Source organism: Poecilia reticulata, linkage group LG4 (genome assembly GCF_000633615.1).
Source record: "Poecilia reticulata strain Guanapo linkage group LG4, Guppy_female_1.0+MT, whole genome shotgun sequence".
NCBI classification, from domain to species: Eukaryota; Metazoa; Chordata; class Actinopteri; order Cyprinodontiformes; family Poeciliidae; genus Poecilia; species Poecilia reticulata.
In genome coordinates this window covers 9060929-9078359 of record NC_024334.1, presented here as the reverse complement: position 1 = coordinate 9078359, position 17431 = coordinate 9060929, and the positions used below count along the sequence as shown (strand labels likewise).

Here is a 17431-nt window from a genome sequence, read left to right as displayed (position 1 = left end):
CTTTGGGATTTAGAAATTATTCATGTTTGAAGGATTCATAAGTCATTGTTGGCTAGACCGAAAAACAACAACAAAATAAAATAACTAGAAAGCAGTTGATCAAAAAAAATGACATGAAAATAACAAGAATATTTTTGAGTGTTATCAGAGGTTTATTATATTTTAAATGTACATTTCAGTAGGACGTCCTGCGTCAAGCTTGTGGATTTATCAAATTTGATGGCAAAACAAGCTGTGCAGCATCCCGTTATTTTTACAGGGAGAACTGTTCCTCACCACAGTCGGTGCTGGACTCGTGTGGATGTTTGTGGAACTGCAAGTCCCAGAGATCCAAGCAGCATCAGAAACGAGGATCCTGTGCTCAGCCTCAGCCCGGGGAACATGGCAGCTCCGTCCACAGACACATGCGGGCTCATGGAGCGCTCGGTCCGGGAGCGGGTCCCGCCTCTGCTCACCGACCTGTACCAGTTCACCATGGCCTACGCGTACTGGCGGGCCGGCCGGCACCAGGAGCCCGCCGTGTTCGAGATGTTCTTCAGGGACAACCCGTTCGGCGGCGGCTTCTCGCTGTTCGCTGGGCTGAATGACTGCCTGCTGTTCCTCCGGAGCTTTCGCCTCACTGATCAAGGTGAGCGTTCAGCCTTTTACCTTCTAGTGTTGCCGTCGCGCTTGTCATCATAATCCTTAAAAACCCCACGGAACCAGCTACATTATGGTTACGGATCAGGAAGTGGGACTTTTCTTTTACACTCTTGTTGACACACACCGAGTTGGTTGTGCAACTCACCCAGCGTGAGAAGACGTGAGCTCCAGTACAGCATTTCTGCAGATTTTGACCTTTAGCTCTGTCCTTTTACACGAACACCAAGAACAATCTACAGACTACTGTGTGTTGCACAGATTAAGAGGCCCACATGAAGAAAAGAAGAAACGGGACACAAACAACGGATGAAGTAATTGGTACCCTAAAGAGACGGATCATACTGCGCGCATGAAAGCTACTAATGGAGGCTTTTAGAAAATGTCTTAAACTGTAATACGCTAATTTGTAAAGCTCATTTTAACAAGACAATTCAAAGTATTTTGCGCTTTGAATTGAACAAAAATATTTGTATTTTAGTTGCAAAATAAAGAAAAATGAAAAGTTGGAATACCAATCAACTCCAAACCAAGTGGGTGTTAGCTTGATTTAAAGGGGTGCTGTGTTTTCCAGACACAGTGCCATTGTATAGCACATGAAGTAACTGTTGCCTTCAGTTGTTTAATAAAAATATATGCATCAAAAGAAATTTGACTTTGCAATATGATGCATGCACTATRTTGTGTTGGTGTGTTACATCAGATCCTAATTAAATGCAATGAAGTTTATGCTTGTGTGAGAACAATCAAAAGGGGATGAACATTTTTTTAAAAATGGCTTACTGCAGCTGCTGACAGGTGGATTCAAGTCACACCGCTGATGTCTGCTGATTTGGATTAGCTGCTCATTAGATTCAGTTCTATGACCTTACGGGTCATCCATGTTGCGTATTAGAGCACATGACTCCTAATAAAAAGTATTATGGTCAAGCTCCAGCTGTGTTTGTGGATACAGATGTGCAGTTCCTGCGCTCCGTCCTGCCTCCCAACACCGACCCTGCCTTTTTCGACTTCCTGCGAGGCCTCGACTGTTCGGCCGTGATGATACGCTCCCTCCCGGAAGGTTCTGTGGTGTTCGCCAGGGTGAGTTTCTGCCCCGTCACTGCTGCAGTCATGGTGGAGGAAATATACTGCTCAAAAAAATAAAGGGAACACTTAAACAACACAATATAACTCCAAGTAAATCAAACTTCTGTGAAATCAAACTGTCCACTTAGGAAGCAACACTGATTGACCCGACGAGGGTCCCTGTTGTCAATCAGTGTTGCTTCCTAAGTGGACAGTTTGATTTCACAGAAGTTTGATTTACTTGGAGTTATATTGTGTTGTTTAAGTGTTCCCTTTATTTTTTTGAGCAGTGTATAACAAACTGACAGGTTTCTCACACCTACAGGTGCCTCTAATGGAGGTAGAGGGTCCGCTGGCTGTGGTTCAGCTGCTGGAGACCAGTTTACTGTGTTTGGTCAATTACGCGAGGTAAAAGCTTCAGATTTGGGTCGGCGGATAAAGGAACTGCTTTTACTTGCATCTAAAATCATCTAGTCTAGCCAGATCAAATATTTGATTGAACTGACCTGTTTCGTACGGCTCAGTGGAAGTGAGCTATTAGGATGATTGTTGATTCAAAAGCTTTTGCTTCCTCTCTGATGACTTCAAATGTTGCTTCAGTATGTTAACATAATATTTGTTGCAATCTATTTTATGAAACCTATCATTAAGCAGGAAGTAAGCAGGAACAGCAAAACATTTTTTAGCTTACACATGCAAACAAAGGTTTAACTTTTTTATTTTTCTGCCAAAATAGTTTATGCACAGGATAATTTAGCCTCTGCTTCCTGTTTAATTTCCTTGAATTTGCCCTGATTTCAGTCTCCCATGTTCTGTTTTTTTCCTCCTCTCAGTCTGGTCTGCAGTAACGCAGCTCGTTTCCGCCTGGCGGCCGGACACCAGAGGAGGCTGCTAGAGATGGGCCTCCGACGGGCACAGGGGCCAGACGGAGGGCTGACCGCCTCGCGATACACACACATCGGAGGTGAGTGGACAAGCCTGGTCCTTCCAAAACCAACACCTTCAGAGACTCACCAGCAATCTGTCTTCCAGGGTTTGATCTCACCAGTAACGTTCAGGCTGGTTTTCTATTTGGGATTCCTGTTGCGGGGACAATAGCACACTCTTATGTCACTTCCTTCAACTCCTTGGAGGAGGTCTGGCCACAGGTAACACCTTGTCAGTGGCCTCATGTTGGCAGTTTTTAGCTTTAAAGTATCAGGACTGATTGTCCAAACAGTAATTTTGAATTGGAAGTGGGAGTAATGCTGTGATTGTACCTTATTTTACAAATTCTTTGACAAATTATTGACATTCTTTGTTGATACCAGGATCAGTACAATAATAGTACATTGCTAAAGCTAGAGCTAGAGCTTTAGCAATGTAATAATGTACTAGGCTTTTTGCCTAGCTTCAAAAAGCAAGGCAAAAAGCTCAAACAAATTAGACAAGTTTTGAAGTCTAGCTTGTCTGAGTTGTGTGAAGTACTTGTCTGACATGTTAAACAATTAGAAACGTTTAAGTCAAAGTAACAACTTCTTGTTTCTTTAACTACTTTATCAACATTAAAAAGAATTTGGGGCATAAAACTTAAATCAGATACTTGTCAGAAGAGCGTTCTGTGATTTGAGTAACAGAGTTCCTTAGCATCCTGAGGTCTGATTTAGCTCTGACTGTTTTGTGAACTTGCCGCATTTGTTCCCTCTCAGACACTTGTGACAGCGAATGGAGACCCCAATCCAGTCGACATCATTTCTCTGACTAAAGGCTGGTTGAGGAGAGTCTGTGAGCTGATGGGAGCGGAGCCTGGGAAAATCCATGAGGGCGAGCTGGCAGCTTTCCTCTCCTATGCCGTCGCCTACCCTCAGAACTTCCTGCCTGTGATTGACAGCTACAGCGTGGGATGGTAACTCCTGACACTCTTATCTGGGGTTTTATTCTGTTGTTTTGGAGTTACTGGGTGATTTGATGTCATCAACTCCTTCAGCCCCTCACTCTCACTCAATAGAATCAAAAAACGTACCTAAGACCTATAGTGGTCACTTCCTTGAGGATTTGATTAACCCAGGTCAAACAGGGTTCCTATACACCACGCGGAAAATCTAGAATATGGAAAACATTTGCTCAACTGACAACAAGTGTTGAATATTTCCAAAATAAAAATATTTTTCAATGCAAAAAATACTGATACCAAAAGGAACCTTACTTACTTACTGACTTCCTTAATTACCCACCCAAAACATCTCCTTCCTTATTGATGTTCACTAGTAGCAGTTTGTGTGTCTGAGAATATGTAATGAGACCTGGTTAATAAAGTATTTCCTTTTATGTGTTGTAGTAGTGGACTGTTGAACTTCTGCGCCGTGGCCTTGGCGTTGTGTGAACTGGGTTACAAGCCTGTGGGGGTCCGCCTGGACAGCGGAGACCTCTGCAGGCAGTCCATTGAAGTCCGTCGGGTGTTTCGACTCTGCGGCGAGCAGTGAGTCAGGTGCATGATGCATATGCGTGTAGGTTTTCTTAAGTTTGTCTTGGCTATTTTGGAGAATCTATTGCCTCTCTCATCTGCAGGTTCTCCGTATCAACATTTAACTCTCTGATCATCGTAGGGACCAACAACATCTCAGAGGAAAGCATGGCTGAACTCAACAAGAAGGTGACTGAAGTATTATTATTAACATCAGCTTTTATTGAAAGTTTCAAATTAAATTTTTTTTTCTATGTTTTGCTTCAGGAGAATGAGATCAATGTGATTGGCGTCGGAACGCATCTGGTGACCTGCACCAAGCAGCCGTCTCTGGGCTGCGTCTATAAGGTAATATCTCAACCACCGGTGACCACGCTCAGATGGCTCCATCGTGTTGAGCTCTGTGTTGTGATGTTTGTGCTCCAAGCTGGTGGAGGTGAGAGGAAGACCAAGGATGAAGATCAGCGAGGACCCACAGAAAAGCACTGTTGCAGGGAGGAAAGCCATCTATCGACTGTTGGATGCTGACGGTGAGATTCAGCATGTTTACTCCACTTTTCACCTGTGGGCATACTCACCCTGCTCTCCTGGTGTAGCTCCGTATTTTTGTTTTGTGGAACCAGGTGCTGCTCCTGATCTTGCTGCAAACATAACTTCCTGTTTGTTTCCCCCTGCAGGTCATTGCTTCCTGGACTTGTTGTGTCTGATGGTCGAGCCTCCTCCTGAGGCTGGGTGTACATTGACTTGTTATCCTCTAGGGGGCGATAACTCATCTGTTTCAGTCACTCCGGCTCAGGTGACCTGTCTGCGAAAGGAAGTCTTCCTAAAAGGCCAGGTTAGTCTCTACATCAAGCTTTTAAAACTATTTTCCCCAAACACTTAAAATCAGTTCATGCACTGAGAAAGAGATGAAACATTTCAGGTGTTCTCTGAAGCCGCACCCTGTCCTCTTCGTCCATCGTGCAACCCTGGTTTTATTGTCTGCACATGCAAACCAAACAATATGTTATTACAACAGGGTTTTTTTTTGTAAGCAATGAGACTTAATTATCCAAATTGGTTTTTTGGTGCTTTTCATTTAATTATTAGATGTAGAGTTTAAGTTTGAGTTTTTTGTCACAATATACAAAGGAAATTCCTTGAGGAACTTTGATATAACTATCATTTCATTAACACTGTTAACTAACAGTGTTAATTAACACTGTTAGTTAACCGTGTCGTTGCCATGTCGGTTCATACAAAAACCGACATGGCATCTTAACATCTTGTCTTAATATTCAAGTTATTCAGTCTTCCGTCTTCTGAACACCATTAATCAGGACAAAACAAGATCTTTTTTTTTTTTTTACAAATCTAGACTGAGAAGGGACTTTTTGTCTTACTTAAACTGTGTCCCATTTTTTCTAGGTCACAGAGCCGCTGTGCAGTGCTGCAGAAACTAGAGCAAAGGTCCAGAGCTCCCTGCAGACCCTGCACCCTCGACATAAGAGGCTGCAGGAGCCTGACTCTTACACAGTGAGTTTAAATCTGGTCTGCATCCTATGCAAACCTACTTAGATTTCCTCAGTCTCACTTAACAGAAAAATAAAAATACTGCATTAGACTTTCTTCATTCGAAGAACTTTAAGCAGATGGTTTTCTTTCCCACCAGGTGGCGCTCTCAGTGAAACTCCGCAACTTGGTTACAGAGCTCCAAAAAGGCAGCAACAGCGACAGCAACTTTCTGTTAGCCAACTAAGAATGTTTTTGTTTGTTTCCAAAGTGCCTCGCAGTCAAATGTGTACAAGCTGAAGTTGACTTCGGTCTCTAGCACTGATTATCTCAAGCTCGATTGAACAGAGTAGGAAGGGGGGATGGGGTGGGGAGGGGGGCATCAGGGCTTGTGGGGATAAACAAATCACTTCAGTAAATGGTACTCAGCATATGTTTTTGCTAGCTGTTAGAATGTTTTATAAAAATCTGGTAAAAGCAAAGTGGGCGGTGTAACTTGGGTTACGCTCATATTGCAGGTTTTAACGTTCACATTTTTTTGGTGGGAGCGTTGTTTTGATTATTAATGCGGACCACCTGACTTTCACTCCAGTATAAAACGTTTGTGGTCCTGAATTGATCTGCGTGCGCACGAGACATGACATTACATACAACACGCTGTGTTTGCAAAAGGAAATATAGGTCATCATGTGTGTAAAATGCTCTGGAGCATTTCTGCAATCCGAGCTGATAAAATCCATGACTTTCTGCTGTAATGTTTCTAAATACTTTGACAGGACCGTGTAAACTAAATGGAGCATCTGTCACATCTACCAGTCTTGTTTGGTTTGTTGTTTAATTTTGATCGTGTCACTTCCCACCTGCCCCGGTGCAAAATCTGAGAACCTGGTAATTTAAATAAGATCAGACAGGCGGCTTAGGAGCACATATGAAATTAGCCTGAGTCTAATTTAAAGACTTATAGCTTTAAGTGCTATAAGGCTATAATTCAGACATATTCCATAAGTCTGAATATTATTGAAAACCATTTTTTTCAGTAAATACACAAGGAAAAAAAAAAATGTTTTTTTTTTCAAGCCTTTATTTTTTTTGTTATGAAATTTTTTTTACGTACGGCTAATGAAAGCACAGCTTTTAAGATTAGAATATCACATAATGTTAATTTTGGATATTAGTACCTGTCCAACACCGTTTTTTTCTTCAAATTCTCATGTAAACATAGAAGTTTCTTTTCAAGTGAAAGTAAAGTAGTTCTTGCAGTTTTAGAAATGGAAGATAAAATATTTCCTTCCCAAATGTAAAAGCTGATAATTTATAGAAAAGAAGGTAAAAAAAAACAAACATTAAGATGAACTCTGACGGAGTGTTGTGACTCAGAGGAATGTTTTGCAGCTTACATGCGCCATCCTGCCATGCAACCTGGTGTTGTTTAAACGCAGTATGTTTATGTTCATCATAAGTAACTTCATGCGTCATATAAACCATCTCTTTGCAGAGTTGGCATCAAATCCTGTTTCTAACTGAACCAACTTAGAAAATGAGAGGCAGAAAGATGTAGGGTTTTTTTGGGTGACATCTTTAGAGAAAGCTTTCAAACATTTTTCATGAAGAACCTGCAAATATGCGAGTTTGGTGTAGACTTCTACAACTTTTTAGATCAACTGCGTCCTCAAAATGCTCCGCTGAAGGACACAAGACGGCAAAACATATGAGCTCTTTCAGTTAAAGCTCCATTGATCTAAATCTGCTGAGGAATGTAAATTAAGACCATGTGGGGATTTTGATTAAGTCTAGCATCAGTACCTCCAAACTCTAAAACCATGTTTTTAAGCTTATGTCAAGTAGACATGACAGTATTGCTTATTTTAATATGTTTCCATTTTGTCTAATAAATTCAGTTACAGCTTCAAAGGTTTTCTCTTTTGCCCAAATCATCCCTCCTTCCTCCAGTTTGTGGACTTTGTTGCCCTCTATTGGTAGCAGAAAAATACTGTTATTTGAAATGTGTTATAAATATGAGAACTGTACTCTTACGTGTCCTTGAATCAGGCTTCCAAGATTGAAGGTCCATCATCTCTCTAGACTCCTGCATAGGTTCTCCACCCCCCTGCTTCCTCTTTGTAAAAGAAAGTTTGTTTCGATTCTGATTGGTCGCCTTCTTGTCCAGCAGCAGTACGAGCCCAGATACACCCAGTGGACATATGGTGCCTATTAGACATGGAGAGGACGTGATATCATCCATGACCGACTCGTCCCCCTGAGGTGGATCAGTTGGCACTCACATACTTCGCATGTGTGCTGTTTTACAGCCTTCTTACAATTGCGAGAGATGCTGGGTGACATATCCATTTTAAAGTTAAGTACCAGTAATGGAAGAAAGTGGCTTTATAGTCATAAACTAATTGTGGTGGAGGGACAAAAATGCATCGTGTAAATGTCAAATTCTAATGGATATATGCATAACTCACTGCTTTAGCCAGGAATTTACAATGTAAGCTTCCAGTTCTTGCTGTGAGTCATTGCTTTATCCAGTTATTTTGAGGAAGGTAACCTCTAATTTACTTCTAATGGTGATTACATTGACTTTAAGTCCTAATACAAGTAAACTGAACAGTGAGGACACAAGAGTAACCTAATCCAGTTAACTTCAAATATGAAGGGTTTTATTAAATAAGGATTATTTTTGTAGATTAAATTGGGGGAAAAAAATAAATAATAATCACTCTTAGAGATGTGTAAATGGTCAGAAATTATGTGGTGCTTTTTTTGTGTCATGCTGAGCACACAACGTTCTTTACACTTCAGTTGATTATGAACTTTGTAGGTGAATAACTCATAGGTCATATAGGTGAACTTACAAAGAAAGAGTGAGCAATGAATAGATAAACAATAAAAAAATAATACAAGCCCACATTTTGAGTCCAGCATAACATCTGACTAAATGATAACAGACATTATAAAAACAATGGTTAAACGGTTTAAAAGTTTCTAAACTGGGATAAAATATGCAGAAAGTGGCCTTATGGCCAGCAACCAAGTGCAAGGATTGTGCTTTAACCTGAATTAATTCACATTTATTGAAAACCCCTAGATAAAAGTTGGGAGTTGTTCAGATTTCTATATCTATATATCTATAAATCTAAAAAATAATGTCTGTCAAATGTTTCAGGATCCTGACAACAAATCTAGTCTAGTTGAAGGGGAAAAACATTCCCATGTGACATACAGGATACATGTGAGCAACCCCTGTTATTTGAACCATTTTTGACCTACTGAGTTTAAGGAGATTTGACCCATTAACGGGAGAGAAAATCCTCCCTGCCTCCAAGCTGCAGATCTCTTGCTGTCCTGCAGAGGTCGCTCTCCTCTCTGCCTCCCCTCCTTCTCTCTCAGCTCTACTTTCACCCCACTCCCCTCGCCCCCCACACTCCCTCTGATCCTTCCAGCAGCAACAAAAAGGAGGGGAGAAAAAAAAAAAAAAAATCTGATCGAGCCTTTCCGGTCTGCCTGCCCCGGTTTCCTTTCAGCCCTCTGCTGCTGGAGCTGAGGGAGGCGCAGGATCGAGTCCCGGACGAGGAGGAGCCGGGGACTTTAAACCAGTCACGGTTACTCCAAGCTGCTGCTCCCGCCTCGGCGTGTTTGTAGACCCTTCATTACATAAGTCTGTGTTTCTGTCACCTCGTTCTGACTCGGATCTCCTGAACCCAGCAGTGGGACATTTCTGTCTATCACCCCAGCGGCGGCGACAGGCGGCGGCGGCGGCGGTGCCAGTGAGGATTTACAGCCGGACTGCGCTGCTCCTTTCTCTGCTGTCGAGGACTCGGGGAGGACCAGAAGGAAAACGCGAACTGAGCCCAGCGGTGATGAGAACTAACCCTGAGTGGATTTCACTGGTGTGCTGCCAGAAGCATCTGGAAAGGATAACACAGGGATCCACTCCCCCTCTGGAGGACCAGAGCATAATTCACATCTCAGACATTTTGGCGTGTCAGCTCTGCGGCTGCTGCTGAGGGATGTCTTCCAGCTTGTTTTTTCCCTAAGAAATTGTCGTTGTAATCACGCTGGCTGTCCTGAGATTCCCAGATTCCCTCCTGGCACCAGTGGGTTTGGATATGCAAGATAGCGGTGCTCCTCTGCGCATTGGCTGAAGGACCGGGATCCTGCTCATAATTAAAGCCCCCCTCAGCAGATCAGTGATCCTGATCCCAGCTATGCAGTGAGGATGTGCGCAGCCAGGTTCAGCGGCTGCCTCAATGGCTGCGCAGAGGAGGCCGCCTGCGGTGCCGTCGCTCCGGCCATGGCCTCCAGGATGCTGGACTGGACCGAGGTCGGGCCCCGCATCCTCGAAAGCCTGGAGATGGGCACAGTGATGACCATCTTCCACCAGAAAAAGTCCCAGAGGCCCGAGAGGAAGACGTTCCAGATCAGGCAGGTCACCAGGCAGATAGTGTGGGGCAGGAGTCCGGATAAGATGGAAGGAGAAGGTGAGTGTTGGCAGCTCAGAGGAGTGCACTTCTGGACCTGCTTCGCCCTTTTAATCTTTTAGAATGTCACTAAGGGCGACCATGCATGTTTTAACTAGGAAGCAATTTGAATCGCAGGCATTGAACTGTGCGGTGTGCAATGAGGACTGTCAGAGTGCATGTGGCAGAAAATAGGTTCAGTCCAAATCCAGATGTGTATGAAACGGCAGAGTGACTACAATGAAGCAGCAAAACACAAAAAACAGACAGAAAACAGTAAGAAAATGATTTTATCTAAGAAGATGGTGCAAATGAATTGGCTGCAAAACCAAAATTAACTCAACATGTGGCTTATAAACATATAGTTTATGAGCCAAATTTTTTTCATATACACATACACACACAAACATATTTAATTTGGGTTGGTAGCACATTATTATGGGAAAGGGGGGGAAAACAGTGGCACAGTTTGTAGCACTGATGTCATGCAGGAAGAAGGACCTGGATCTGAATCCCAGTCTGGGTTTGTTTGCATGTTCTCCCTATGCATGCATAGGTTCTCTCCAGGTACTCCAGCTTCCTCCCACAGTCTAAAAATACATCTGTTAGGTTAATTAGATTCATAAGTTGTATGCGTGTGTGTTTGCATGGCTGGATAGACTGGCAACCTGTCCAGTTTGTAGCCCGCCTCCCTCACGGTATTGTTTGGTGATCTGGAAGGAGTTTGCTACAGCTGCAAACCTATCAAGCAATAGCAGGCAACCTAAAATCATAAAGCAGGCAAGGAGAACATCAGTCAGGAGCTGCTTGTCCTTCACAAATGTGCTCAAAACTTTTTCGATATTCCGCTTTTTTCAAAAAATCCCAATTTTGCAATTTCAGTGTTTCCATTACGGAAGAAACACAACTAAAATCACACATGCATAAGTTTATTCATGCTATAAGTAATTGAAAAACATGCTGCGCCATCATCTCCTCCTACCACTCCCTGTCTTCTTCTTTGTCTTTCCCACCTGTGGTAACATCCGTTTGTTGATTATGTTATTCGTGTGATGTGAAAAAAAAGTGTTTCCATCGCAGTTTTGTGAAATACATTCTTGCGCAAAAACTTATCAGAAAATTATTTTTATTTTTTTATTGCTGTGTTCCAAGCGTTTTATTTTTTGTAATTCTAATTTGGCCAGTTATATGGTCAATGGAAACACAGACATGGGAGGAGCTGCGCAGGTCAGCGGCTCAGGTTGGAGAATCTGTTGACATCAGACCGATGTTGGCTGATCACACAGCATGGATTGTGAATCTTCACGCTGACGTCTGTTCACTTGTAACTCAGCGAGGATGCTTGTTAGTTTTAGGCTTTGAGGGACTCAGAGTTGGGCTGGACAGTGGCATGACAACGAAATTAAACAACCAAAAATGTATACGGCCTAAATCTGCTTTAGTCTTCTCATTAGTAACTCCTCCCGCAGGCCTTCTCTCTTAGGAACGATACATCCTGTAAAATAGTTTTGCTAAGATCAATTTCCAGGTCAGACAGCCAACGAGGAGGCCCAGGCTGTGCAAACAAGATGATGCTACAGACTGAAGCGCAGCAGTATATCAGTAGAGACGAGGCGTTCTGTTCCTGTGTCAGGGAGGTTGGATGCTTTCCATATCAGTTCTCAAGAATCCATAAACGTCCCAGCCACTGCATATCACAAAGCTCCTGTGCATCGTTTAGATTTTCCCCAGGTCATGTTGACTCAAACGTGTCAGAAATCGTGCTGATGGAGACAGAAACTCAACACCAGTAACTGTTTCCTCCTGCTGCATTCTTTCTGGAAGGAGCTTGGTTTGTGTTCGTCTCATATCGGGCGTTGATGACCTGCCGGTGTATTTTGTCAGCCAAACGTAGCAGAGACGAGAGTCGTCCTGCAGGTTGCTGCTGCGTCAGAAATCTTCTCTGCTGCTTTTGAGTTGTTTTAGAGAGCTGCTGTCCTTAACCTTTATTTAAACAAGCAGAAAAGCAAAAATTCTTTCACAATTTTAGCTTTCTATGCTTGGCTAAACCGGCCCCTTAAAATACACACACATAGACAAGAGAACTTAATACAACACTCAGATGGTTTTTCTTCCTCCAGGTCATAGACTTTTTAATTGCTGATGTAGGAAATAACTTAAAATAACAAATAATGATTTCCATTCAGTCTTTAGTATCTAAACCTTCCAAAGCCACACATTTCCAGAGTTGTCCCTTCCCCCTCCTCGTGTCAAAATGTGACATTCTGTTGTGGAAAGGCCGGTCGAGTCCCTGCTCAGCTGACGCGCTGTCACGGCCTCTTCAGCTGACAGACTGAGCACAGCCCTGTGACCTCTGCTTCCTCCACTTCGACCTCTCAGTAACTCTCCAGGCACGGCGGCGTGCTGCTGCCGCACGGATCCTCGACTGGCCTCAGGCTTCCTGGCTGGATGTGGGCCCAAGCAGCAGACGCTTGTCGCGCGGTCCATCCGCCCCGTCTAGGGCGTGGAGGCTATTGTCTGCAACCCGGATTTTGTGGTCTGAAGACGGATTTGTTGCAGTTAAAGTTGGCGCAGAAGTAAAAAAATAAAAATAAAAGACTTAAAGCATTCTCAACTGGCATGATAGAGTTTCCTTCTGTCTGCCATGTGTCTTTCTAACTTTATGGCAGAGCTCTGTAAAGAAAATAATCCCTCGGCCTCAGAAGAACAGGTCGGATATGTTTCACATCAGACAGATGTAGGTAACTCAAGACAAGGAACGAATAGTAAAAGTATGAACAGGCGTAACATGAATACACCAGCATTTCGTCTGAATATAGAGTGGATATGAAAAGTGTCCGCTCCCATTTTTTAAATTAGAAGCTTTTCCTGAAGCAAAAACAGAGAAAACAAATTCAAAACTTCTTCCAGATTGTCTTTGAGCAGCCTTTGGTTCCTTTTGTTCGTTCACTCTTCTTGTGTTCAGAATTGTCAGCAGCTGTAGTGAATCTGATCAGAATCTGCATGTAGCACATTGACTGATCAGACCCACTGCACACATCTCCTCATTTGAAAGATTAATATTTTTGTCTGCTTATATTATGAAGTTGTGGTTTTCCTAAGATTCCTGTCTCATTTCTGGTTTCTCCTCTAATTAAACATTTTCAGGATTCTGTCTTTGTTTTTAAACCCCACTATATTTCCCAATCAGGTTTATTCATCCACACATTCTCATGCAGAGTAATGAAAATGTTCCTTTTACACACACACACACACACACACACACACACACACACACACACACACACACACACACACACACACACACACACACACACACACACACACACANCACACACACACACACACACACACACACACACACACACACACACACACACACACACACACACACACACACACACACACACACACACACACACGTTTTCGTAACCCCAAATCGGCCCTTTACAAACAACCTCCCACCGGACGAAACCTCCAGCAGATTCCAGGAACTCAGCGGGTCTCTCGTTCACTTTATCTCCTACAGTTCTACCTCTTTGCTTCCTCCTGCTCTCATCTCTCCATTCTTTTCCTCCCAGCTATAATTTCCAAATTTCCGGCCCCCACACGTTTACTTAAACACCCTGCTTGTTTTCAGATATGCTCGCCGCACTCTGTTTTCTTTCACTTTTCTTTTGCGTTTTGAGGTCGTTATTCACATTGATCTGTTTGACCTCCTAACTCATCACCTCTGCCAGCTCTTTGTTTTTCTTTTTCCTGTGGTTTGCTTTAATATTTGCTTTATCCTACCACACACAAATCTCTGCAGATATCTTTTTTTTTTTTCCAAACTTGGATTGACTCTCACTTCAGCTCCAACCAGGACCTATGAGTTTCAGTAGGATTTAGCTTCAGTAGAGTTGGGTACTACACCAGGAAAAATGCTAAAATAAGCTAAAAAGAAATGAAAAAAAAAAAAAAAACAAGAACACAGACTCTGGTTCTGTGTTTTGCTTTTAGATGAGTGCCTTGCCATGCGGTGGATGCATAAAATCCTGAGGCACAGGAAGTGTTGGGTTATCAGGGAGTGTCTCCCTTCCCGTCTCAGATTGAAGGACTGAAAACAAAAGCTCTGAATCTTCTGCAGGAAGGAGGGACATGGAACACAACTGAGGCGCCTCTGGTACTACGAGTGGTTTGACTCGTGCAATGAGTACTTTTGGACACAGTTAATGTTAGCTCTTTGTTCATATGAAATTTAAAGTTAAGTCCTTACAAACAGAAGCTAAACTAACATCAGTGAAATTTAGCTAAATACTTTATTTTGCACATTGGAAAACAACCTTGAAATCCAGTTTTTGACTTACTCAGTGTATTTTGTGGTAGTCCAAGATTGTTGTGTCCTCATGCTCATGGAAACATTTCTTGTTATTCTAAATCAGCTTGAAGACAGATATTAACAGTAACAGAGCTTTATATGCCTTGTAAAAGTGCAACGCATGACTCCTTTGATGGTTAGTTCATGTGTTGTAAGCTGTAAAAAATATGCTGATGATTTATTGTGTTACACTTGTTTCTGGAATTTAAAATTTCTGCGTTGTACATTTGACAAAGGAACTGGAACACTCCTGATATGAGATTTTTGACATGAAAAGTTGGAGCGTCTTTTAGCAACCCTCTGTACAAAATCCAATATCGCTGCTGCATATTCAACTATACTTCATGGCTCCAGTAACACAATGCTTTTTTTCCACTTCTGGTTATTCATATGTCATCAAATTATTCTCACAGGATACAGTATATTATCAGTTTGTGAATAAGCTCTCTAGATTAAAGAAATGCTGATAATGCATTTACATGGCAATTTGAATAAAATCAGTGTTATCTCCCTCAAACAGAGAACTTCAAGTAGCTTGGTGTTTTGTGGGATAGAGTGGGAGATGAATAGACAGACAGGGGCCTCGGCTGCAGTAATTAGGACCTTGCTCCAGTCTGTTATGGTGAAAAAGCAAAGCCAATAAGCAAAGCACTTGATTTACCAGGCTGTTCTGCCCCAAGCCATATGGACTATGACCCAAAGAAGTTTTTGTCCACATGATAATAGAACTGACATTCTGTTGCTGAAGTAAAAGCTTAATTTCTTTTAATGCTCTTTGCAATTTTTTTTTGTCCCGGGAGGGGACAATAGTTGTGAAGATTGCTGTGGTTATTCCAAAATATAAGCATAAAAGATGTAAGAATTGTATTTCAAATGTAAGTCCATCATTGGACACTTTTTGAAGGGTTCACTTCCACCAGAACCTCTGTAATTCTTTAGTTTGATTGAATTTCTTGGACTTCGTCTAAACTCGGGGTGCCATCTGGCAGGGAACGATGTGGCCAACTGTATCACGAACAAGTTTACTTCACTGGAAATACTCTGCAATTATGAGCAGCTGGCAATTTCAGGTCAACAGAACATGCAGCTGTTTTCGTAAGCTGTATTTCACGCTAGCACTGAGAGCTAACTGAGAAGGGAGAGACAGCTGCCGATGAAGCAGCTCTGATAAGGAAACATTCTAGTGTAGAACATCGGATCTGAGTCATCTGTATGTTTCTCATGTTCTGACCCTTCATGCTCATTAGAGGTGATGTCTGCCTGGAAGCTGAAGCAGTGCTGTGTCCTTATCACAGCCATGTTTACTGCAAAGGCCAGGATTAAAAGGTTGTGGTGTGTTTTTGTGAAGTGGAGGAGTTGTGAGCTGAGAGCCTGTTTTCCTCAATGTCCAACGCCCAAACTCAGTGGCAGGAAATGATAAAGGGAATGCAAAAAAAGACCTACAACTTCAGGGACAGTTTTGGTCCCTGCAGTAGTTGTAGGTCCACTTCAGGGACCTACAAGTGCACCTGTATGCAGATGACCGCATGCTTTACATTACCAGACTTTACAGTTGACTCTACTCTGAGGAAGACAGTTGATAGCCATCAAACTGCTGCTCAGTTGCAATGCATGAGTTTAGGTTAGTTTTAATCTGGTAGGAAACTAAATTAATTTATGTTTTTCAGAACTAAATCTTGAATATAAGGTAATATAGGTATTTCTTCCTATATTACTTTTAATAGTGAGAGAGTTTCATAGCACAACACTGTATGCTTTCTAGTACAGTACCAAATTTGTCAAAAGGTTAAATAAATTGATGATGCTACAGAAGTATGCATGTTTTGACTCAGGCCCTCTAAACATGAACATTGTATCCTGACCTGCAAGAATCTTCCCCTTTTTTTATTCCTCATGTTAACCATCCATGGTTCCTGCACTGTTATTCTTCTCTTTGTAGTTGAAGCAATAATAGTCTACCCAACTGCTTCTACCTGTTTTATGCCCATGTATGGAGCAATACAATCTGTCTTTGGTGCCGTCACAAGAGAGACGATTAGTTATTAAACTAGACAGGAAGTGAGGACAGACAACGGAAACCTTTGTGCAGTTTGAATAAATTTGAAAACTTTTTCATAGAGAAATACAAGCCAGAATTAATTGGAAAACATCAATTGTTGTTTTAACTGCTTTAAATATTTCAACACTGCCTCTTTAACATAAAAATAGTTTTTACAGTGCATGTCAATGTTTATCTTTAACAAAGTGATACATTATTTTTTTTTTACCTTTTTGAATATGAAATTATATTTCTGCTTTTGAACACTTGAATGGAGATCAAAGAATGATCTCTTAAAACGATCAACTAAAATCCAGCCACCATGTGAAGAAGATGATGCTCTCAGTTAATCTCATGCCAAACATTCTCCCTTCTGTCTGCACATGGAGACCATTCAGATCAGAACCAGATCTACTCTTGTCTCTTTGATTCAGGATTATTTACAACCTCCTGAAGGCAACCCACATTGATTTGAACATGATTTGTTTCTTGTCTGCTATCTGCTGAATAAACAACTTAAGTTGTAAAGACGTGTTTTTCAGTGGCCAAAAGGTATAAAGTCGCTGATTTTACGTAGAAGAAGTTCCACTTGTGGAAAATTGTTTTCAGGGACTTTTGTAAAGCCGTTCAGCCGTGTGTGAATGTGCTGAGTGTCTATGAGAGTGTGTTTATGTGTGTTTGCACTGGACATCTGCTATGTCAATAAGCTGGAGGTTTTTTTTGTGGGTGTGTCAACTGCTGCAAGTGTGAAAGTAGAGTCCAGAGTTTACATCACATTCTGCGGTTGCTTCCTGAACCTTAACCCTTCAGAGTCAGCTTCACTCACTGCTAACACACTGTCAGACTTTGACTCTTTGACAATGGACACATTATAAGGTTATTTGACTTAAAATACAAAAATACAACACATAATATATTTTGGTAAAAAA

General features: G+C 42.0%; 2 protein-coding genes across 3 annotated transcripts in view; both read left to right on the top strand.

The window, feature by feature from the left end:
* Positions 1 to 124: 124 nt before the first annotated feature.
* On the top strand, positions 125 to 9109 carry naprt (nicotinate phosphoribosyltransferase). The gene is made up of 13 exons (XM_008406736.2): positions 125 to 628; positions 1595 to 1722; positions 2033 to 2115; positions 2541 to 2671; positions 2740 to 2855; positions 3396 to 3592; positions 4025 to 4165; positions 4255 to 4339; positions 4418 to 4498; positions 4578 to 4680; positions 4828 to 4985; positions 5558 to 5665; positions 5802 to 9109. The coding sequence occupies exons 1-13, from the start codon at positions 220 to 222 to the stop codon at positions 5886 to 5888; spliced, it is 1827 nt and encodes a 608-aa protein (XP_008404958.2). The 5' UTR covers positions 125 to 219; the 3' UTR covers positions 5889 to 9109.
* A 386-nt stretch (positions 9110 to 9495) lies between these two features.
* LOC103463411 (1-phosphatidylinositol 4,5-bisphosphate phosphodiesterase gamma-1-like) overlaps positions 9496 to 17431 on the top strand; it is a 25143-nt gene continuing 17207 nt past the window's right edge. For both annotated transcript variants that reach the window (XR_533507.1, XM_008406735.1), the window contains exon 1: positions 9496 to 10125. Coding sequence is in view for 1 of the 2 variants with exons in the window: in XM_008406735.1 (XP_008404957.1) it covers positions 9864 to 10125 (262 nt within the window). In the remaining variant the exon portion in view is untranslated. The remainder of the gene's footprint in view (positions 10126 to 17431) is intronic.